At 34.8% G+C, this 24,926-nt stretch overlaps 2 protein-coding genes across 2 annotated transcripts in view; both read left to right on the top strand.

The window, feature by feature from the left end:
* Positions 1–4,518, top strand: part of LOC129220157 (pre-mRNA-splicing factor ISY1 homolog) — a 32,932-nt gene extending 28,414 nt beyond the window's left edge. The window contains exons 7-9 of the mRNA XM_054854511.1: positions 1,528–1,751; positions 1,838–1,930; positions 4,326–4,518. Coding sequence (XP_054710486.1) covers positions 1,528–1,751; positions 1,838–1,930; positions 4,326–4,433 — 425 coding nt within the window. The 3' untranslated portion in view covers positions 4,434–4,518. The remainder of the gene's footprint in view (positions 1–1,527; positions 1,752–1,837; positions 1,931–4,325) is intronic.
* Positions 4,519–21,470: 16,952 nt separating this feature from the next.
* Positions 21,471–24,926, top strand: part of LOC129220180 (bestrophin-3-like) — an 89,701-nt gene continuing 86,245 nt past the window's right edge. The window contains exon 1 of the mRNA XM_054854536.1: positions 21,471–21,649. Coding sequence (XP_054710511.1) covers positions 21,471–21,649 — 179 coding nt within the window. The remainder of the gene's footprint in view (positions 21,650–24,926) is intronic.

A 24,926-nucleotide genomic window follows, 5' to 3' on the forward strand; every position in this document is an offset into this window, starting at 1 on the left:
ATATAACCATCCAATGTTTGAATTAATTAATTAATTAACAAAAAGGTTTCTGATTTGATCCATAGCGCTTCAAAACCATGCTTGCCACAACTGAATTACAATTTGATCATAATTGGTCCAGCCGTTTAAAAGCCTTATGGTGACAAACGTCCGCACAAAAGATTTTTATATATTAAGATAAAATATTAAGGTAACTGGTTCAACTATTAAAGTAGCAAAATATATTTAATTTACTGCTTTGCTACGCAGTAATAAGTACATTAATAACACCTATAATAAAAAATTAACAGGCGGCGCAGCATTGCAAAAATTAATCATCCATGTGCCGCGAGAATTAAATATCTTTCAAGAGAAAGCCAAAACCTGAGGTGTGAAAACACACCTATCACAGCAAAACCATGTGACGGTGACGTATGAAATTTAAAGTTTCTTGGATTTCTCCGGGACCCCTTATCAGATCCAGACCAAATTACAATGGGACCATCTGGGAAGTGTACCCTTCCAAATAAAAAAAAAAAAATTCAAATCGGTCCAGTAGTGTTGGAATAATTCGAAAACATACATAAAAAGCCACAGTACAAAATCATAACCTCTTTTTTTGAAGTCGGTTAAAAAAGGGGGCGCTTGAAACGAGCACGAGCACTGAGAATGCTGGTCTATTGTACTATCCTCGCTTTGACCACTAGTAGAGCCCAATAACAAACGAATTTCAGCAGTTGCTTAACCAAAAGTTTAGATACTTTCCAGGGATCCACATAATGGTATTCTAAGTGTTTTAATCTCTGCGCAGAGTAGTAGTCACATTCACACAGTACATGAATTGAACTTTCATCTGCCACATGGCATCCTCTACACGATGGATCATCAGTAACACCCATCAGATTAAGATGTCTATTAAGAGAGCAATGTCCAGTTAGTAACCCAACAGACTTTTTGATATCTTTCCTACTCAAGTTAAGCAGCTCCCTGGATCTAAACCAGGGAGGCTACTGGTTGAGAACTTTGGCCTGTTTTGAGAGTTAGGATTGAAGCCACTTACCATACAATTCATCCATAAGTAAATTCTTTGCAGTAATCCTTTCTGCATTGTAGGTCAGACAGAGGGCAAGCTCGAGTTCCACAAACAGTATACTGGAACCCTTCTTAGCTAATTGATTAGCTGATTCATTGCCTATAATGTCACGGTGACCAGCATATAGGGAAACCTTATTGCTGCACAGAAGGACGTAAGTCACATAATGGTAAGGGGCAAAAAGGTTTTGCCACTCTCCTGTAAAATACAGGAGAGAAAAAAAAAACTTTTTTCTGATGCATGCAAAGGATGGGACGCACGCTCTTTCAATTGTGGTAAAAAATTGAAAATGAATTTTCAAAAACAATTACGTTCACATGGCTCGATGTGAAATTGGCTTCTACGTACAATTCACTTATAAATGGAAAATCTCAATTTTTGAACTTACGTCAGTCTGACTCTGAGGTACAGAACTGTCTCTATAATTCTTTCAAATCTTTTCAATTGCTGTTTAGCTCCCGCTCCTCAGAGGAGAACACGAGCAGAAATGATGAAACACATTGATGCCGACTATTATGGTTACAGAGACGATGACGATGGCATCCTGATACCTCTGGAGAAAGCTCGAAGTGAAGAGTTGGAGAAAGAGGCAAAAGAGAAATGGCTACAAAACAAGGGAAGTGACATCAATGCAGAGGTTGAGGACAGTGATATATACACAGTTCCTGATGAGGAAATGGTAATTTTAAACCAGCTTTTTGAGCTGATTTTTAAGTTGTTGGTTCCTGTTGGTTGAAGGGAAGATAATATAAATTCAATTTCCAGAGTGACGAAGAAAATGCTATGGAGGAAGACATAGCTGATGGCACTGGTCAACCAAGATTTATTGCTCACGTGCCCGTTCCTACTCAACAAGAGGTAATTTGTTTTATTTGAAATCCAGGGTTACCCACTTGGGGGGGGGGGGGCATGGTGTAGACTGCGCCCTTAGAATTTTTAAGGGGTGTTATAAGGGGTATTTTTTCCTTTTTTAGAGGGAGCTGTTGCCAGGGGGGTGCTATATTTAGGGGGCAGGGATGTGCCCTTGTTCTTGGGGGGGGGGCACCCCTGGGAAATCAAGCTTGCTATTTTAGTAGAAATATTTATAGGAAATTTTTTGCATATCGAAATATATCCCTCATAGAGTTTGCTGTGAGCAAAAAACGTGCCTTTTCAAAAAGCTTGCAGGCAAACTTGACTTTGTATAAAGATCTTTTGAATTCAGAAATTTGATCCTTCGTAAACACACCAATATACTCTGACAACCAATAAGTATTTGGACACCTGTGATTGAAAAGAAAAACTAACTTTATTCAAAATTAATAAATGGTAGAGCCTCCACGAGAGGCAATTACAGTGTAAACCCTCCAGGGCATACTTTCCACAAGTCTTTGCATGACAGCTAGTGGTATTTTCTTCCACTCAGCCTGGAGAAGACATAGAAGTTCCTTCACTGATTTTGCACGTGCATGGGGGGAGTGCACCCATGAATTCGGCGATGCAACTTGTCCCAGAGGTTCTGGATAGGGTTCAGATCTGCGCTCTTGGGCAGGCCAGTCCATTCGATGAACTCCATTGGCACCATACCCAGCTTTGGTTAACGTCAAAACCTGACAACTGGCATTGTCATCCTGAAAGTCACAGGGATCCAACCCGTAAAACTGCCACAACATAGGAAGCACATGGTCATCCAAAATAGTGCAGTAGGCATCAGAGTTGAGCTTACCATGAATGGGGACTAAGGGTCCCATCCCATACCAGGAGAAACATCCCCAGACCATAATTCCACCTCTGCCAAACTTGACTGTTGGCACAATTCATTCTGGCAGGAGACGTTCTCCAGGTAGACGCCAGACCCAGACCCTGCCATCCGAATGGTAAAGGGTGAACCTTGATTTGTCACTCCAAAGAAACTTTCCACTGATCTACGGTCAAATTTCGATGTGCTTTGCACCACATTAAGCGAGCAGCGCGGTTAGACTTTGTGATCAAAGGCTTCTGAGCAGCAGCACGACCATGAAAACCAAGCAGATGTGCTTCCTTATAAAGGGTATTATATGAAACAATACTCCCGGATGCCTGTTGAAACTCCTCGCAGATGAGGGCCCTCAGTTGGGTGCGGTTCTTCCGAATTTCTCTGGATAGCACTCCTCCGTCTCTATCTCCCAGTTTCGTTGGTCTGCCGACTTGGGGCACATTCTGACAATGACCGCTCACCTTCCACTTCTTAATCACATAGGTCACTGTCAATTTTGGGTACTTCAGATTGCTAGTAATGCTCTTTAGGATCGGCCACATTTGTGATACCCAATAATTGTACCTTTCTCGAAATCAGAAAGCTCCGAACTGTGAGGTATCTTGCATGCAACTAAAGCCGATGCTGTTTCCTACATGATATATACTGGCGGAGGCCATCACGTACCTTAGGACTGCAGATATCGACATTTGCAATAGGTGTCCTAATACTTATTGGTACTTAGTGTAGTTACGATTGATCCTATAATTTGTCCATCAAACCTAAACTCAAGCATGTCATAAGGGGGTCAAATACCAACTGCTTTGAGGAATTACTGTTTTCACACATAAGTGGGTTTGGTTTTTGTTATGTTTTAATAAAATTTGCATTGAGATTTAATTTTAGTTGAGGTTATCTGGGGCATTCTCATTTGCAGTGTTTTTGCATCTTGAGTTTTTAAACGTCCTTCAACTGAAAGAGAAATCGGACGAAGTTAGTCTAATGTACATCCAGAATACTTACACAAATTAATGTCATCTCAATATCTACTGTCATAATTAAAAATAGATCTATTATTGGACAATAGTTCAAAAGTATGCAAAATGTCTTTGTACTGATGAACCAGCTAATTTATTGCCATTTATGAATTTTTGTGTTGAAATTGATAGTTGAATTTAATTCACTGTAAAATGTTTTTTGATTTATTTAAATATTATTTCAAAAATAACAGATCTTTACATTTATGAGATGCTCTGTAACTGTTAGACATTAGCATGGATTTTTAATAAAATTTTTTATACACTACATTTTGTTTTTGGTTTGTATCCTCCCCCCCCCCCCCCCCTCTGCAAATCTGGTAAAAAAAAGTTTGAAAATAAGAATTTTCAGAACGATTTGTAAGATTAAGTGTAATTTGTATTTCAATAAATAAAACAATTGCATGCATCAAATTTCTCGCTTAGTTAAATATTACTTTGATTTGTGTTATCGTTGATTATGGATTTTGTTGATTTTATTATTGTTCTTTTTGTTCTTTAGGTTGAAGAAGCATTACTTAGGAAAAAGAAAGCTGAGTTGCTGCAGTTATATGCTGCAACAGACCTTCTTCAAGAAGCTGAGGAAACAAAATCGCTGATTGGGAAATGATCCATACTGCCTATCATGTATATACTCAAACTCATCCATTGAACTTTTTGTGGAACAGAAATAAGAACTCAAACTGTACATATACATTTACTCATATAAATAAACATATTTTTTTTATTTTAATGTTTTTTTAAAACTTTGTTATTTTTATTGTTACTGATATTACTTTTGTGGTTGAAATTCCTAAGTTTGTGTGTCCATATCTCTAAATGCTTTTCGATTCAATCCAATGGAATTCAATCCCAATTTCTTGTAGTCATAACACACATTTTCTCAAATATAGATAAACAAAATGGAAATAAATTAGAGATTTCGCTTTTAAACTTTTTTTTAACACGCTTTTATTAGCTTCACATGTATGTATGTATGTATCTTGTAACGAAATCTTGCAGCTCAAATTTCGCCCACTTCCTGCGACCAGATTCTTTTGAAATTTGGCACGCGACCTCAGACCCGATGACAATGCAATATTCTATAATCAAATTAATTAATTAACTCTTTTAATTGTTAGTTTTCTCCAATTTTAATCAATATTTTGGCATAATCCAACAATGTGAAAAAGGAAATTTTTTTTTAAATACATTAAAAAATGCTCACAAAAATTATTTAAAAATATCTACAAAAACCTTTAATTTTTCTGCATCAGACAAAATTTGTTCCAATGTTCTAAGGTAATTAAAACATGAAATATAATTGTTTTTAACTAATTTCATGCCAAAATTTAGGTGAGCCTTTAATTGGAAATTCATTGCTGATCAGACCACTGTTGAACAAAACTTTTATTCAAATGCATCTCAAATTTTCAAAGTAATATAAATATGATGTCCGCAAACATACATCGATGACTCACAGTAGCTTCCCATGGGGGTGCCCTTGTCTTAACTTTAAGATATTACCTCGTATTCGTTTTATAAATAGTTTCGTCGCCTGATAATTCTCCAGCATAAGACTAAAAAACAGAAAAATAAAATAATACTTTAAAAAACTAAAAAAACACGCTTTCGTAGCAAAATGAACTAAAAAGTGAAAAATAATCTTTGGATGATAGTAGTTGACCAATCACTTAATTTTAATGTAATACAAAAAAGTTTTATCATTTGTCTTGAATTTCTTCCATTTGTTGTCCAAGCAAAAATGTAAATAGATAGCACCCCATGCTTTTTTTCTTGTATTGCCATTCTTGTATTCTTCATTCTCATTCATCCTTGTTTCAAAAATGAAGAGCCATTTCTTAAATCCAGAATAGATTGCTTTTTTTTTTGCTGAGCATGACTAGATTTGTTGTTATTGTCATTATTATCATTATTATTATTGCTGTGTTATTATTGTCTCAATTTCATATCTCATACATCTACAAAATCCTCCAAATTCTTTTAATTTGAAAGTACCATATTCATACTGAAAATATTTTATGAGTTTCTAAAAAAATATGCATTTAAAAAGTATTACTCCTAATGAGCACATATTGGTTCATGCACCTATTCTTTTGAGTTAGTAAAAAGACATCCATTATTTACTAGACATACAAAGAATATGGGGTCCACAATTTTTTTTTTTTTTGTTTGTTTGTTTGTTACATACGTCAGTTGCTGTATTTGCTCCGTGAAAAGCAGAAATAAGGTAAACTCACCAGTAAAGGCCGCTTTAAGGTTTATATTTGAAAAATTATTTTCGAATAAAAAAAGAACCGACTTCAAAATACAAAGAGGAACTAAAAAGTAAAAAAATAATTGCACAATAATACGTGTCACGTAGCTCGTGAAAAAAGTAGCATTTCTCTTTACTTGGCCACGTTATAGATCAACATCACACTAGAAACAGAGCATCTTCTGTGATGTTGTATATATAATCAAAATACTACTAAAGCAATGATACTAAATGAATTTCCTGTTTGCTTCAGAAGTCTTTATGCAAAATTTGCGATATGACTACTACTGTCTAATACAGGGTAATATTTAGAGGTATTCCTCCTAAGCAAGAACCCCCCTAAAAAGGAAAATCACCCCTCTAACCCCCCCCCCCACACACACATAACAATACAAATAAAATCACAAAGAAAAGAAAAACGAGCGTGTATTAGAGAAGCAGATGCAATCGGATTTCAAAATGTGTGAAAAATTGCAATTGACGAGTAACAGCATAAAAAAGGCCAAGATGTGTATGTTTAATCTAATGTGTAGAATTCGATAAATATGCATGTTCTTGAGCTCAAAATCCATGACCAATAGTCAATTTCCTTGATTTTTGAGCATTTTTTGCAGAAAATTATGGCTTTCCATGAACATTTTCGATCATAGGCAAAATCCATGACTTTCCAAGTACGCGGACACCCTGCTTTTAGTAGTATTGAAAACTTATGCTGCCAATATCCGATATCCATTGATGAGCCTTCGTATGTTTCAAGAAACAAATTGTTCTAGAATTACATTGAATGGTGTGCTTACCTTATTATTAACTAGAAAAAATACCCGGCGTTGCCTGGGTCAGAAATAAATGTAAGAAACAATCGCTACTTCCTTTCGTTTTCTGTTTTAACTGAAAGAACTCAAAACATATCATTTTGACGTGATTAAAAATCGAGCTTCTTCCTTATCCATTAAAGTAAAATAGCAATAAGTATAAAGAACGAACGAATATTCATTTAGAAACGAAAGCACGAATTTAAGCATATAAAAATTTGAAGAATTTCCAAAATATGAACTAACAAAAACAAAGATCACTGAAAAAACCGTGCGCTTTATTAAATTAAATAGTACACACTCAAAAGAAAAAAAATGCTGTCTACTATGTTTCTTTAAGGATGCAAAAAGTAGAGTTTCCAAATGTTTAAACGACTTTAAACTCATGTCTGCTCCGGAGAAGCCTTGATTCAAAAATTTCATTATGATTACTTTTATTATTGCTGTTGTCAGGCAACGAATTTTTGTAACAATGGGTTTTATATTCGCAACTTCAAAGATCGAATACGCTACCTTGCGGTAATTACCAATACTAAAGAAAAAGGTAAAACATTCCATTCCACGGGTTTTCTTTGAGGTAAATTTCCGGCTTCAAGCAGTTTGTGGTATAATGTAATTTCAGAAGAATAAAAAAGAAAGCCTCGCACAAATACGATGAAAAAGTACTGTCATTCACTAAACGTCAAAGCAAGTTATAAGTTATGGCATTTTGTTTCACCTTTTTTCATCCGCCATTAAACAGTGGCTGCTGCGCCCCCTATAATTTATTGGAGTTACGAATTTAATTACTTAATGGGGAAATGATATGAAATTTACTGTTTTCCACCATAACTTTTTACAACTAAGTTTTTAAGGAATAAATTATAGCCTAAGTTGCTCCCTCATAATGAATCTATGAAATGGTGAAAAAAATGGTTAAAATCCGTCCAGTAGTTTTGAAGTTTACCCCGGACATCCGGACAGAGATTAGCCCTTTATGTATAAAGATGAGGATGCAATTCCTAAGAAAGCAATGTCATGCTTGCTCCAGGGAGACCTTGATTCGAAATTTACATAATGATTACTTTTAATATTGCTGTTGTTAGGCAACGAATTTCCGAAACAATGGGTTTAATTTTTAATCATTTGACGTGGAAATTACATGACATTTACTGTTTTCGATCACGACGTTCTTAGACTAAGTTTTTTAGCGATAAATTATAGCCTAAGTTGTTCCCCGATAATGTAGCTATCTATGGTGAAAAAATGGTTAAAATCCCTCCAGTAGTTTTGAAGTTTACCCCGGACATCCGGACAGAGATTAGCCCTTTATGTATAAAGATTATGAATGATTTTGAAGTGATAGTAATTATTCAGCTCATACTTACCAACGTTTGTATGTATAATATTTATAATAAGTACATATATTTTCTTTTACTTTATTTTTTACATTAGTGTACAAAAATTACAAATGCAAATTTTCTACTAAAAACTTTTTCTTTTATCCTAAGTACTTATGTACTTTGAAGAAAGAAAAGGACTAAAAAAATTGTGATTAATACTGTGAAATCCCGTTATAACGAGCTTCAAGGAACAGAAAAATTTGTTCGTTGTAACGGGAATTTCGTTGTAATGGAATTCCTGTAGTGCAATGGAAATGAAGTCGAGACTGAAAAGTTCTTTCGTTGAAACGAATATTTCGTTGTATTGGTATTCGTTGTAATGGGATTTCACTGTACATTATTACTTAATGTAACTATTATATTGAATCAATTTTATTCATCAGTTATTTGAATTTAAAGTAAGTAGGGGAGACCGGGGCAAGATGACTATGTTAACAATTTTTGTTGTTTATTAATTTATTTTTAAGGATAGTAAAATAAATTTCACATGATTGATCTGTTAGAGTAGTCCTTTGTGGTATTAAATATATTACCATTTAATTTTTCAAATAAAAATAACGAAGGATATTTTTATTTTTTCATGACCTTAACAAATCGTCATCTTGCCCCAGTACTGGGGCAAGATGACTTTGACCTTCGGGCAAGATGACAACGTTAAAAAAGGTTGAACACATTTTTTGTTTTGAATATGTTTCCTAGTTTTAAAAATAATAACTGTGTTTTTACGTCTTACAAAGTATCAAATTAAGCCTAATGCATTGGAGCGTAATGTTGTTGTGCAGCTAACAATAGACACAAATAAAAATGTCATTTTCATAATTTGAACATGCCACCACTCTTGAATTTTACAGCACTAGATCCACTCTTCTGTTGGAGGGTCACAATATTCCTCTTTACAAGCGGGGCATCTTATAACACCATTCTTTGAAGTTGATGCAACTGAATTGCTTGGCATGAATTGAATAGATTTGGACCTAAAGGAACTTAATTTGAATTTTTTCACTCCCTTTTTAGCTTTACGAGTTTATTTTCCCTGTTTTTTAAAATAATCCTTTTTTTTTCCTTCCGCTTTGCTACTTGTTCTGACATTTCTTTTATGGGTGTGCTTGTAAGAATGTTTGAGCTCAGTTTTCTGCTTTTCCTTTTTCTTTTCTCACATTGTGTTGCTTTATGCAATGCATTGAAATCAGAAACACTAACAAGCTTCTTTGGTGCATCGGAATCAGCATTTGCAATAACTTCTGCTTCGTTTGGAGGGTTTATATTTTGGTTTTTTACTCCTAAGGTCTGAGAATTAGCACTATTATTCTCAGCTTAATCGCCAACAACATTATAGTCCCCTAAAAACAAGAGAATTATGAGTCTCAATCACTCATTCTTTAAGCCCTTTATCGGCCTCAATCACTCATTCTTTAAACCCTTTATCAGCATTGCCATCTGTAGTTGCTTTGAAGTAAGAGGTGCTCAAAAGCTCAACAATATTTTTGTCTGTGATAATTTGTCCGAGATTAATGCCCATAAAGTTGTCACATGCTTAGCTATAGTAGGTTTTTAATGAGCAGAAAAATGACGCATCAGGAGCTAGAGACGATGCGATGTGAAGGGTGGCGACCCGACCGTGAAAATGTTTTTTCATTGCAATATAAGTTAGCCTGGTAAGTTATGCAAGATTTATGATTGTCAATAATGAACAGAGCAGGAGATTCTTTGCTTGCTTTAATTCAGTCAACTAGTCATTTGGTCAACTAGTTTATAAATAGCCTCCGGTCTTCGGCTTTCGAACGACTCCTCCTTTGATTCAATGCGTCCTTTAACCCCAGATGAGATAGAAGCGCAAGGTTGCGTGAACAAACACACAGACAAATAAGCGTTTACACGATTAAATAAAATGGACAACATAGTTAGTTTAATAAATTCCGAAACACGGGGCAAGATGACGAGCTCGTCATCTTGCCCCGGACTGCCTGTTTGAACGGATTCTTCTCCATTGCCATAAGAGAAGGCGATCAATTAACATTTATTTATGGTAATAGGTAGTATTTAGACTAAGTTAATCATAAATACTACAGAGACACGATATAACTTATTTGTATCTGTAGCAGTGCTTATTTACAAAAGCATAAAAGTTAGACAGTGGCAACGGTAAACAATCAGAGCTTCAGAAGTGACACAAATATGGCGATTTCAGAGTCTCTATACTACTGCTGAACGCACAGCGGATAGGAGAGCCAATAATACGCAGCAGATGCTGTTAACTAGGGGAAAACGGAAGTAATAAGGAATTCGTCATCTTGCCCGGCTCGTCATCTTGCCCCGGTCTCCCCTAATGTAAATTCTAAGGAAAGGATGTCAGATGGCCACTACTGACTCATGCATGTGGCCACTACTGAAAATCTCGGATTTTGGAGTAACCATCACTAATGGATCAAATTTGAAGTTCGGGAAAATATGGATAAAAAATTTAAATTCTGGTATTTTTAGAAAATGGGGCGATTAAAACATACTTGGGCTATAATACGCTCAAAATTGGAATTAATATTGTAGATCCATAGTTTAAAAAAGACAAAATATGCTTAACTGTGGCCACTACTAGTGCGTTACCTTATATCTCTCTACTTAAATAAACTACTCCCCCCCCCCAAAAAAAAATAGAATGTGGAAATGAAATCAATTTTGAATGATATGATTTAAATATATTCTTCAGTTGAAATATATTTATCTTGGGGACAAAATCAGCTAAATATTCAATTATTCTATTAAAACTAACCAGCTACAGCAAGTAAAATGTATACAATAAATAAATGTGCACAAAATATTTTTGAAAACGTTTTATACTGAACTTTTACTTTAAATGAACTGTCAAGCTGACCAACAATAACTTCTTTCAAGGTTTCTAATGCGCTATATTAGGTCTACACCTGCGATGTTTCGCCAAGTAGTCAGTGAATTAATTTCGTGTATTTAGATTCGCTGTTTGTCGCCAAAAGATCAAGAATGAAAGTTTTAAAACAGTAACCCCTTTTTACCCTTGAAAATGGCACTGCGGATTTGTCCTGTGTAAGGCAAAGGGGGGATCAGAGCAGCGGCGGAAAAGTCCTATGCGGGGAAAAGGGCGATAAAACTTGCGGCGGAGAAGTCCTGTTCCGAAAAGGAAGGTGCACAACTAGATCCCACTAGGAGTCTACGTACCAAATTTCAGCTTTCTAGGACATTCCGTTCTTGAGTTATGCGACATACATACGCACATACATACGTACATACAGACGTCACGAGAAAACTCGTTGTAATTAACTCGGGGATCGTCAAAATGGATATTTCGGGTGTCTGTACGTTCCTAGGCACATATCCACGTGTGGTCGGGTTGAAAAAAAAAACTCAACATTCATTTGGGTTTGAGCAAAATGGAAATTAAGGCCGATTTTTGGGTGAAATTCTTTTCGCAAATACAATACTTCCTTTTTTGTAAAAGGAAGTAAAAAGAACTATTAATCGGATTTGTTCGAAGTATAGCCTATGTCACTCAGTAAGAAAGCACCTTTCATATAATGAAGGAATTTTTCCAACAGGTGCAGGAGTTCCAGAGATTACCTCGAACATATAAATACATAAAAATCCGCCCTCTCTCTTTATAATATTAGTATAGATAAGGATACTTGAAACATTGTAAAAATATGTTTTAAAGATACATTATTTATTTATTATTATTATTATTATTATTATTTTTTTTTTTGCTTTCTTGGCAGACCATTAAAGACATAAATTCTGGCTAGCGATAGTGGATGGTAATGACTTTCTAGCACTAATATTAAGCCACCACATAAAAAAGTATTATTTAGCACTGTTAAATGTCTGTTATTTCGTTCTTTAGAAGGTAACAAATAAATGGTAATGAAAAACGAGCTGATGTGTGCATCACATGACTTCCTTTTACTCCACTTTAATGTCATTTCCCCATTACTGGCAATTTTAATGTGATTCAATACTTTACTCTCTAAATATCACCAACAGTGGCCAAATTGAAACAGATTTAAAAAAAAAAAATATATATATATATATCGCCAAATTAGTCACTAAGTTGGTGACAAAACTTGGCGACCAAAAGACTGGCGATATATCGCCAAGTGTCCGCCAAATTATAACACCACTTGAGTTTACATGGAAATTAACAATGATTTCCCTCCTTAAAGGGGCAAAAGACCCCTTTAGAAACACCCGAATGCAACCAAAAGGGGAGGTGCACAACTAGACCTCACTAAGATTCTACGTACCAAATTTCAACTTTCTAGGACTTACCGTTCTTGAGTTATGCGACATACATACGCACATACGCATATCCGCACATACATACGTACAGGGGCGGATCTAGAGGGGGGCCATGGCCCCTCCCAAAGCCTTGTGATTGTTGGAATTTTTTTTAAGAAAAAAAAAGAAAAAATATTATGAGAAGATAACAAAATTTAACACATGTATTTTACTGAAAAAGAAGTATAGGCCTTAATTGGGAGATAAATTATATTCCTATCCTCAAAACAAAACTTTTATTTCCAAAATTTTTCTCCATTTTTAAAATCATTTCTTGCTTCCAACTACAGACACTTGGACGATCTCTAAATGCTGCGGTTCTCAGAATATACCTATTGTTCACAAGACCAAAGAAAGCCTAAATTTTCGTTTTTATGGCTTTAATTTCGAAACTAGGAGGAGAACCCCTTTTCCCATGTCCTTTCACAAATGCCTTGGTATGTAGCAAAAAATTGCATTTTAAGTTTTCTATTTGGAAAAAATATCAACGGAAACTTGCTTATCCAGCCCTTATCACTTAACTTGCTTAAAAGCAACTTAAATGATTTTTTTTTTCGACTTCAATTACAAACGAGTTTTGATAGTACCCCCTCCCTTCCTAGTTTATATCGTGATGATAGCTTTAAAAGGTGGTTTTTTGGAGGAGCTGAAGAATCTTCCATCCTTTTCTAAAATATGTATAAATATAGCTAAAAGTCGAATTTTAGGAGCCTCAAAGGCAAAATATTTCCAGGAAGGAAGGATTCTAAGCACCTTCACACTTCCTTTAATGTAAGCCAATATTACCTAAAGGTGCATTTTTAGGCTGGACAGCTGAAAAGCTAGAAGAGCACCCCTCCTCTTCTAACTTCTCAATGTATAATGACAGAATATTTTGGTTTCTAAGCTTTATTTTCAAAAAGTATTTTGGGGCCAGCGCCCGAAACCTGACCTTTCTCCGTACATCATCAAAAATAGACAAAATGCGTTTTTAGTTTCCTAATTTTCAAAAATTGCTCGGACATTTAAATTTTGAAACATTTTCGAGGGAGATTCCTAAATCTACCCCCTCACCTAATGTCTCGATACCCTGAAAATTGAGTCTTTAAAACTTCATTTTAATAAAATTTCTGGGGAGTTATCAGGGCCCAATTTCCCAATAGGCAGAGTAGGCAGCTGCTTAGGGCGGAAAATTTGCTATTAGAATACACATTTTTTGAATTAAATTGTTATTCTTGAAAGTAAAATATTAGCATCCTTTCATTTTCCACACAGACCATTTTTTCTTGTAATTTAATAATGATTATTTTCACACACCTTATGAAAGTCAAATGTTTTTCAATCATGGTATTTGCCGAATCGTCAGCAAAATTTGCCGAATAAAAAATTTTTTGAGAGATTACTGTGATAATTTCATCGGGGCGCCTCAGAATGTGAAACGCCATCATAAGTTTGACAGCTTGAATCTGGGGAACACTTTTTTACGTTTTTTTGAGTTAAGGATATTTTGCTTCTTTTAGGGGGGGAGGTGGCGGCAGATTTCAAATTTGCCTAGAGGCGGCAAGGATCTAAATTCGGCCCTGTGGAGTTTGTTCAAAATTTTCGGATGGCCCCTCCCAAAACAATCGGCTGGATCCGCCACTGCATACGTACATACAGACGGCACGAGAAAATTCGTTGTAATTAACTCGGGAATCATCATTATGGATATTTCGCGTGTCTGTACGTTCTTAGGCACTTATCCACGTGTGGTCGAGTCGAAAAAAAAAAAAAAAATACTCCTCAACATTCATTCGGGGTGAGTAAAATGGAAATTAAGGTCGATTTTTGAGTGAAAATTTTTTAGCGAATGCAATACTTCCTTTTTTGTAATACTTCCTTTTTTTGTAAAAGGAAGTGAAAAGAAAAAGAAATGACAAACGTTTTTCTGAGGTTACTATGAGCCTGAGACAAGGAGCTGCAACTTTTTGAGAACTGCCCATATATCACTTCTACATTTTGCTTTTCTTTTTCTTTGCTATTTACACTGAATATTTTAATAATTTTTAATATTGTTCTGCTAGATTATTCGAAAATTTATTTGGTCACAGATATAGGTTAAATTGTTGCTTATTAATGGACTTAAAAATATTGTTGGAAATAAGTGATGGTAGAAATTAACGCATTAAGATTTTATTACCGAGTAGATAGTTTTGTAAAGAAAATCAGTTCACGACTTTTTTTTTCAAACTTCACCGGTCTGCGGGCCGAAAATGCTTGAAAAACGCTGGCTTAGACAACTCAGCCGCGAAACGTCAAGCCAGCATGTTTCTCCTTCAACAAGAAAGACGTACACGTAAACCACATGTACGGTTCCGGACGGCGCTTTCGGAAACTGAAATACAACAAGAAGTTCTGTCCAGAACTAAACGAGCCTACTTTCCCATATACCCATACTACTTTCTACTACCTGATCAATATTCTCAAAAATAGCTAAAATCGCAAATTGTTTCAAACATATTTTTTTAATATCATAAGCTGATTTCTAGGAATAAAATATTCCTCACTCATCTTTAAAAAAAAAAAAAAGCACCTTTCAAACAAAGCAGCTAATACACTTTTTTCCATTAAAAAAATTCTTTAACAGTTTTCAAAACGAAAAAATAATAATTAAAATTAATAAGCTTATTGAAATAAATACATCATATTAAAAAATCGTTTCTTTTTCCCCTGTTGCCAAAAATAATTTTTTAAATGAATTAATGCCATTACCAAAATAAATAAAAACAATAACATGTCAACTTAAAGAAATAATTTTCATTGTCAAAAAAAAAAAAAAAAAAATCGTCTGCGTATATCTTTATGTAGAAACATGAATGACTTCGAGTTTATTCGCCGAAAACTGCCTAAATTAAAACTTTAGCGTGAAAATAAAAACAAGTCATATCAACAATAATTAGTTCACAGTTAAAACCATAGCTGAGGAGTCAATCTCATTTTGGGATAAAGGAGTCGGAGTCGAATATCCAAAAATCGGAGTCAGTCATCTGTCTTCCGTGTATAAATTTTTGCCAAAGCTACGAAGTCAGAGTCGAAGTCGGGGAGTCGGAGTCCGATTAATTATCGGGCACAGGAGTCGAATCGGAGTCAGGTGCCCCTAAATTCTCGGAGTCGGAGTCTGGAGTTTGGCGTCAAGAGCTGTTTCCAACAAAATTTGTTTGAAGTAAATCCGCCTTCAAGTACGGAATCTACATTGACTTTCAGTTTCCCCGTAGGCGCTAATGTTAAGGGATTTGAACTGTTCAAAATTGAAGGGAAAATTGTTCAAATCAAAAAGATATTTTATATACAAGTTTTTCATCAAAAGCTTTTTCCTACAAAGTTTGTTTGAAGCAAATTCGCCTCACAGTTCGGAATTGCCTTAAATTTCCCCGTAGGCGCTAATGTTAAATTTTTTTGAACTGTTCAAAATTGAACAAAAAATAGTTCAAATCGAAAAGTGAAATATGGGAATGAGGTGTACTCGCCGAGATCTTTCGAACAAAAAAAAGTTTGTTCGAATCGGACTATTCATTCAAAAGTTATTAGGGGGGGGGGGGACAGACAGACAGACCGACAGACATTTTTCCCCATCTCAATACCCTACTTTCCAATTTTTAATTTTTCAATATTTATTTAATTATTTTACTTATTTTTGATTTTTTTTTGTTTTTCGCGATATTTTTAAGATGCATTAAGCCCTCTTTCATGCTTTTTTCTTCTTTTTCTGACTTTTACTGGGAAAGTAGGCTAAAAAGTACACTTGGAATCATTTTATCCTCAGTAGGGTATGTCATATTTTTTCCCCTTCAAACTTTGGTTTGCACATGGGATATAACGTATTTGCACGCTAGAAATTCAGTTCAAGTATTATTTATGAAAAATAATAAGGTTTAGCTACCGGGAAAAGACCTTAAAAGTTTGAAAGAAAGGTAAAAAATGGCCAATTTTCAAAAATTTTATGAAAATACAAATGTTTAAAATTATTATTGAAAAACCATTTAAAAGCTTCCTTTTAACACTCTTTTCACATGTCTATGATTAAATACATTTCTTTACAGTTTTTAGTGCGCGAATAAACCGCACATTTTCCTGAAATAGACCAATAATCGATTTTTCAATCATTTTTTGTACATTGCAATATTTCTCCTTTTATGGTCCAGAAATATTTTTTTCGCAATAATCGTGCACTATGCCTCTCTTTGTTGGAAATGCAAATATATTTTATTACACAATAGAATGTACTTGCACTTCCAACCAGTGGCGGATCCAGCCGATTGTTTTGGGAGGGGCCATCCGAAATTTTTGAACAAATTTTTCCGACCGAATTTAGCTCCATGCCACTCCTAGGCAAATTTGAAATCTGCCGTCCCTCCCCCCCCTAAAAGAAGCAAAATATCCTTAACTTAAAAAAAATCTAAAAAAGTGTTCCCCAGATTCAAACTGTCAAACTTATGAAGAAATGATGGCGTTTCACATCCTGAGGCGCCCCGATGAAATCATCACAGTTTTCTCCCAAAAAAAAATTTTTATTCTGCAAATACAATGATTGAAAAACATTTGATTTCATAAGATGTGTGAAAGTAATCATTATTAAATTACAAGAAAAAATTGTCTCTGTGGAAAATGAAAGAGTGCTAATATTTTACTTTCAAGAAAAATAAGTCAATTCAAAAAAATGTGTTTTATAATAGCAAATTTGCCTTCCCTGGAAAGTTTGCCGCCCTAGGTAGCTGTCTACTCTGCCTATTGGGAATTTGGGCCCTGATAACTACCAGAAATTTTATTAAAATGAAGTATTAAAAACTCAATTTTCGGGGTAGAGACATTAAGTGAGGGGGTGTATTTAGGAATCTCCCTCAAAAAAGTTAAGGTTTAAATGTCCAAGTAATTTTTGAAAATGCGGAAACTAAAAACGCATTTTGTCCATTTTTAATGATGTACGGAAAAAGGTCGGGTTTCGGGCGCTGGCCCCAAAATACTTTTTGAAAATAAAGCTTAGAAACCAAAATATTCTGTCATTATACATTGAGAAGTTAGAAGAGGAGGGGCGCTCTTCTAGCTCTTCAGCTGTCCAGCCTAAAAATGCACCTTTAGGTAATGTTTGCATACATTAAATTAAGTGTGAAGGTGCTTAGAATCCTTCCTTCCTGGAAATATTTTGCCTTCGAGGCTGTAAACATTCTATTTTTAACTACATTTATACATATTTTAGAAAGGGATGTAAGATTCGTGAGCTCCTCCAAAAAACCTCCTTTCTCATCATGATATAAACTAGGGAGGGAGGGGGTCCTATCAAAACTCGTTTGTAATTGAAGTCCCAAAAAAATTCATTTAAGTTGCCTTAAAGCAAGTTAGGTGATAAGGACTGGATAAGCTAGTTTCCGTAGACATTTTTCCAAATAAAAGACTTAAAATGCAATTTTTTGCTACATATCAAATCATTTGTGAAAGGGCGTGGGAAAAGGGGGGTCTCCTCACTGTAAAAAAAACTGTAAATTTTGAAGAAGTTATCCGTATTTTTTACAGAAAAAAACAGTTCGTAATAAAATGCCGGATTTCTCTGTTTTTTTGAATCTGTAACCGGTTATACTTTGTTTTTCTTCGAATCTTCGAAATTTCGAGCGCGTGTTTGGATTTTGGTTCTCGTGCTCGAGTTTTTGATCTTATATTTATTTAAAGCGAGTAAGTCTTAAATCGTTTGCAACTTCCATTTCATTGCATCCTAATCAATATTTTATTATTATGTTTTTTTGTCATCTGTTACAGAGGCATATTCGGAAATTTACCTTTGTATACATGTATTTCGTAGTAGTATAGTAAATATTGAAATGGATTTATGAAAGTATAGTATCATTTTTTAATCTTCATAATATAATAAATCAGCTTGAATAAATAATAAAAATACGGAAGATTTCTGTAAAATAAACGGAAGAAAACTGGCGTCCTGGCTGACAGTATTTTTCTGTAAATTTTACGGATTTCTTTTACAGTGCTCCTAGTTTCGAAATTAAAGCCATAAAAAATAAAATTTATGCTCTCTTTGGTCTTAAGAACAATAGGTATACTCTGAGAAACGCAGCATTTAGAGATCGTCCAAGTGTCTGTAGTTGGAATCAAGAAATGATGTAAAGGATGGAGAAAATTTTTGGAAACAAAAGTTTTATTTGAGGACAGGGATATAATTTATCTCGAAATTAAGACCTATACTTCTTTTTCAATAAAATACATGTGTTAAATTTTGTTATCTTCTCATAATATTCTTTTCTTTTTTTTCCCCTTAAAAAATTCCTACAACCACAAGGCTTTGGGAGGGGCCATGGCCCCCATGGCCCCCCTCTAGATCCGCCCCTGCTTCCAACAAAGATATGTACAGTGCACATTTATTGAGTGAAAAAATATTTCTGGACCACATAAAAGGAAAAATATTGCTATGTACAAAAAATGAGTAAAAAATCGATTATTGGTCTATTTCAGGAAAATGCACGGTTTATTCGCGTACTAAAAACTGTAAAGAAATGCAGTTAATCATAGACATGTGAAAAGAGTGTTAAAAGGAAGCTTTTGAATGGTTTTTGAGTAATAATTTTAAACATTTGTATTTTCATAAAATTTTTGAAAATTGGCCATTTTTTTCCTTTTTTTCAAATTTTTAAGGTATTTTCCCGGTAGCTAAACCTTATTATTTTTCATAAATAATACGAGAACTGAATTTCTAGGGTGCAAATACGTTATATTCCAAATGTGCAAGCCAAAGTTTAAAAATTCTTTCATGACATACCCTAATCCCCGTGTGTGGGGCTTTAAGGGACGTGACCTCTGAAACTTTTTTTTTTTTTTTTTTTGTAAAACTGAGTGACATTAAGGCTTTTAATGTAATGGATTCTATGAAATTCAAAAAGTGTGGAATATGGCCTCAAAATTGGGGCGGATGACCTCCGTAGACTTTCTCCTTCCAATTCAAAGTTCCATTTTTATGAAATAAGACGAGAAAATACTATTTATTTGGAATTGTTAGTTTTAGTTTACGTGAAATAAATCAATCTATTCTATAAAAAATAATCTTTAACCCCCCCCCCCCCCCCCACCGTACGAGGCGCCTATGCTTATAGAAACGTCCTTGCTATTGCAAATAGAAATTATTATCTTTATGTGCATTGTATTTTAAAAAAGCTACATATTGGATCCGGGTTATCCAGAGATCCGAATCAAGGAGGGCCGGATAAGTGGAGTCCTGCTGCCCTCTTAAAAAGTGCACAGAAGGAAGATGGCATTCTCGAGAAAGGAAGCGCAAAACACTTTTTTCCCCCCTTCAACTTTCTTCTGTTCGAAATCACACAAAAGAAGTGGAGCAGAAGTTGTATCACCAAGCCCCATCAAGCATTTTGTCGTCACGCCGAGAAAAGTTTAGTGCTTTGCTATTTCGACGTTCGCAGTGCCAAATCTGAATTTAGACCCGGCGGAGATACATGCCACAGTTTGTGTCCAAGGACACAAAGACCAACTCCCTTTCTGTTTTCATCTGTACGTGTATCAGTGGGACTCGTCTCCTTTCCTCAAAACGCTCCACGGGGGAAAAGCGTGGATTCTTCAACATTCGGGATAATGCGTCGGAAATCATGATGAGTGCTTGGTTTTTGTGTTATTTTTTTGAAATCTCTTCAAGTCTTTCCAACTCGCCCTTTTTTTTGATGGTGATAAAAGTGTGATACGGGTTTTTCTGCTCCGGTGGCCCTCAAAGTGATTCTGTCGTTCATCAAGGAGACTCTCAACCAGATGGAATTAATGAGCTCTCATCTGAAGTTGAAAATGACTGCTTTTTTATAGCTCAAGAGAAGAAACTTCAACAGTTAAATAATTGCTTTTTGTTTTAAAATTAAACTAGTTGATGATGCATCTGATATGTCTCAGAAAAAGTAATAATTACTTTAGATCTTTTAGACTGCATTTTTTTCTTCATTGAAGTTGCTTACTTTGTTAAACGTATTCTAAAGGAATTTCGTTCTATCAGTAATCACAGAGTATTTGCTACGTGAAGAACTAGATTAGGATGAATTTATTTATGGCTATATCCCATTCTGAGTTATGAAACCGTAAATCTATTATTCGATATTATTAATATGTAATAGCGGACATAAAAAAATTCTTATTGTTCCTATTGGGAATAATGTGTTTATTTGAGATGACTTTCGCATTGTGATTTTATTATCAATACTTTACGTTGTAAAACATATGAAGCTAAGGAACTACACATTTATGATAAAAAATGAAGCGAGAAATAAAAAGTGCAAAACTTTATCAAAAACGACGTTTAAAACTAATTATTATCCATAAAGTTTGTTATAACTCATTTTTGCAATCAAGAGATTTAAACATCCAGTAAGTATATCTTCACTATAAGAGGAAATTTGTTACATTTTTGGAGTGATAATTTTTGTTTCATCGTGTTTGAAACCCTACGAAGTTACTATAAACAATATATTTATTTTCATGATAGAATGCAAGTGAGAGAACAGAGCGACTTAAGTGCCATCGGAGTCTTTGAATAAACAGCATTCATGCAGTCATTTATCGCAGACTACATGAATCTTTTATAAGCAGTCGTGCAGTGTTTAATCGATCAAGGATTTTCTCGCCATTGTCGAACCAGATTTTTCTGCTTAATTAACTTCTCGATTAAGATTGTTGAAAAAGTCATTATGTGCTGGTTACCGGAAGTGTGACAAACCTTCAGTCAATTCTCATTGTTGGTGGTAAACCCGGAACCCAGAGGACTTTCCCGCTTTCTTCCAGAGGTAGAGAAAGCAGGAGTTACGACGGAATCGAGGACCGAACAGCCCCAGAGTGCCGGGGGAAGCGAAGCAGCAGCAGAAGTCGAGTCATCCTCATCCAGCGAGATGACAGTCAGTTACCAGTACGACGTGGCTTCTTCCGCCTCTGGTGGCTTCATCCGATTGCTGTTCCGATGGAGGGGCAGCGTATGGAAGGTGGTGTACCGGGAGATGCTCCTCTTCACGGTCTGCTACATCCTGCTCACCATCCTCTACCAATTCGTTCTCACAGATTCGCAACAAAGGTGAGCAGAATCCTTTGAAAAAACTTATACTCTGCCCTGATCAGGCCCGGATCGATAATTTTAGGCCCTCCCTGCAAAAAAATCTGTAGGGCCCCTCCCCAGAAGCAAATAGTGTATATTTGCAATGTTAATAAGTCTGTGCTAGTTTTCTTTTTTCCCCCAATTTCTTGGGCAGTCGTGCCGCTTAGGGACGTAGCCCCCCTCCCCTCGCATTGCGGAGTCTACGGGTACGCAGATCCGGGCATGGCCCTGGTGCCACACTGTAAGAAAATTCCGAAACGTCACAGAATAGTTTCGGGCAACGTTCCTGGACTTCACAGTTTCCTGAATTGCTACAAGTTGCATGAATGCGGATTTTCACTGTTGCGAAAAATATTTTTAGCTATCACTTTAAAGATTTAGCTGAGCTTATTTATTTAGTGTATCGCCTTCAGTTCGATTACGGCCCGGTCAGATTGACTAAACTCCCAATGGGAACGAATTGTAAGTCTCTGGGATCCGCAACTTTGCAAGAATTGCAGGCAAGTAAGATGCTTGGTACTTACTTGCAATTTTGTCTTAGCTTTGGCCATGGTTGTAATAATACTTTAGGAGTTTTCCCGGTAAATCAGGAAGGTGCCAAGCTATTTCTTTTTTTTTTACCACTTTAACTTTTCTCTGAAGATTCCTGATTTGTTCAGGTCCAGAGACATGAGTTTTAGATTTCAGAACTTTCCAAAATTTTTCATGTTAATTTTAGGAAGATTACTGAATTTTAGTAAAAACCTTTCCTTTTTTTTTTTTTTTTTTGTAAAATGTGCTACTGGCAGAAATTAGACGGATTAGCTGCTTATTATTTTCCAGGAACGTTTCTGAAGCGTTTTACAGTGCAGTTTGGTTACATAAGATAAGCTTTTCAATTGTGCCAAAAACGAAAATCAATAATAATAATTTGATCAATCTATTTGCGTAGGGATGACATCTTAAAGCATTTACTATTCGTTCTCTATTCCCGAAGTTTTAAACTTCGACTTTGAATTTCTATAATTTTGAATTTTTATACAAATTATGTTGGACATTATTTAGTATCAGATTTCTAAAAACCATTTTTGAGCTTGAAAAATAAGGATTCGTACTGGTTGTGGGCATGACCATACGGTCAAGTCCGCAACATCTACAAATAATTACTTTTTAATCCGGTAAAACTCGAGCGGAATCCTGAGTCACCCCAGTCGCTTGAAACTTTTGATTTCGATTGTACAACTCTACTGCTATTAACATTTCTAAGTATTTTCTTTCAAGAGCATTGGCCAGAATTTGGTGTTTTTCATTTGTTGAGAAACAGAATTCCTTTTTTGGAACGCCAAAACTGCAACGTAAGGCCAAATCTAAAAACTCAAAATCTCTTATATTAAAAGTGAAGAGTTCACTTGGAATACTCAGTCTATGATAAATGAATTGAGATTTAATATGTATGTGTATTCAGTGTATTTTCATTGGTTTTTCTTTATTTCAGTCCTTTAAAAAATATATACATAATATTAATTTTTTCTAAGAAACTTGTTGTAGAAATCAATTTAAAGTTTCTTATCTTGTTATTTGTAAGCAAAAATATCTATTTACGATTCGATTCTGAAGTTTTGTTAAAATTTACATGTATAAATAGCAAGTAGTGACTTAAAACTGCAAATTTCAGAATATGACATCACTTGCCTTTGGACACTTATGTACAGCTTTATTTTTATAATTGCTCTCCCTGTATTCGGGATCGTCTTTTGCTCTGGCGACAATGCGAGGTCCTCGTGTGTTTCAACACTTGATTTTAAAAACAACTTTTTTATTGACTAGCGGCTGCTACAAATTCCTAATCAAATCTAACAAAGCTGAAATCACATCTTCATACACGTCCGGCTGCATGATACAACTAATTTGGATACACCGCGCGAAATAACAATGCAAAAGATGAATTAACTTTAGGGGATCTAAGGACATTTAACATTCAAAATTTTCGAATTTCTGGAAAAAAAAATACATGTTATGCATAATTTAATTCTGAACAATTTGATACCATACTTATTACCATACGCAAAATACTTTTCAAGTTATCGTACAAATACGTAACCTTTCCCTATAGAGATTTATGTAAACAGCAGCTGTTTAAGCCTCTTTTTCTCAGGTGCCGGTTTTGCTGGTTTCCTGTTTTGCGTGCGTGATATCTCAGAAAGTTTCTTATATATTTCCGTAAAATTTTAAATGCATCTTTGTCTGGTTTATTTTCATGATTTGAACCTAATTTATTTATTTTTTCAAATTTATTTATTTATTTTTTTGAAATTTTTAAGTTAATATCAAAATTTTCCAAAATTTTGGGCGAAAATATTTTTTATTTTAAATAATATCTTTCATTTTTAGTTAAAATTTAGGTGCAGATCATAAAAATAAACCAGAAAAACATTCATGAAAAGTTTTTCGGAAATATATAAGACATTTTTTGAGACATCACGCACGCAAAACAAGAAACCGGCACCTGAGAAAAGAGGATTCAGCAGCTGCTGTTAACATAAATCTCTTTGGGGAAAGTTTACGCATTTTTACGATATGAGAAAAAAATTTTTGCGTATGGTAATAAATTAGGTATCAAATTGTTCAGAATTAAATTATGCATGACATATATTTTTTCCAGAAAGTCGAAAATTTTGAAGGTTAAAGGTCCTTAGCCCCCTTAAATGTTTCCACTAGCAATTGTACCAAGAACACCAAGAGCTAAGGTTCAAACAAGGTACTATCAAAAGTTTTGATGGATCCTGTTGAGTTCGATCTCATCATTGTAGGACTTTAATTGCCGGAGATATTAATTAGCAACCGAATTAGAATTCTTTCGCGCCTTTGTGAGAGAAATATACTCACACATTTAAAATAGCGATAATAATCGAAAGAACGAAATTCTCTGTGTGTGGTTGATTTTTTTTTTGGAGCTTTTAGGTTATATAGAACTGGAATTTATAACTTTTTTTTTTTTGAAAGGAAATTAAAATAAAGTTCCAAAAAGACGTTCAGACAAAATTTAATGATCTAAGATTTTTATGTTTCCATTTCCTACTTGTTAACAAATAAATGCTTGTGATTTTTTTTTTAGTACATATGCAAAGCTTTAAAAAGACTTTCAATTTTCCCTCTTGATTCTGTTTTTGTGACTAAATATAGTAAAACCCATATATATGAACACCCCTTAAATGTGGACTTTCGGACATTATTCTAAGAGTCGATTGTATTGATATATCCTTTATTGCGGGTAATT

This window comes from Uloborus diversus, chromosome 4 (assembly GCF_026930045.1).
Source record: "Uloborus diversus isolate 005 chromosome 4, Udiv.v.3.1, whole genome shotgun sequence".
NCBI classification, from domain to species: Eukaryota; Metazoa; Arthropoda; class Arachnida; order Araneae; family Uloboridae; genus Uloborus; species Uloborus diversus.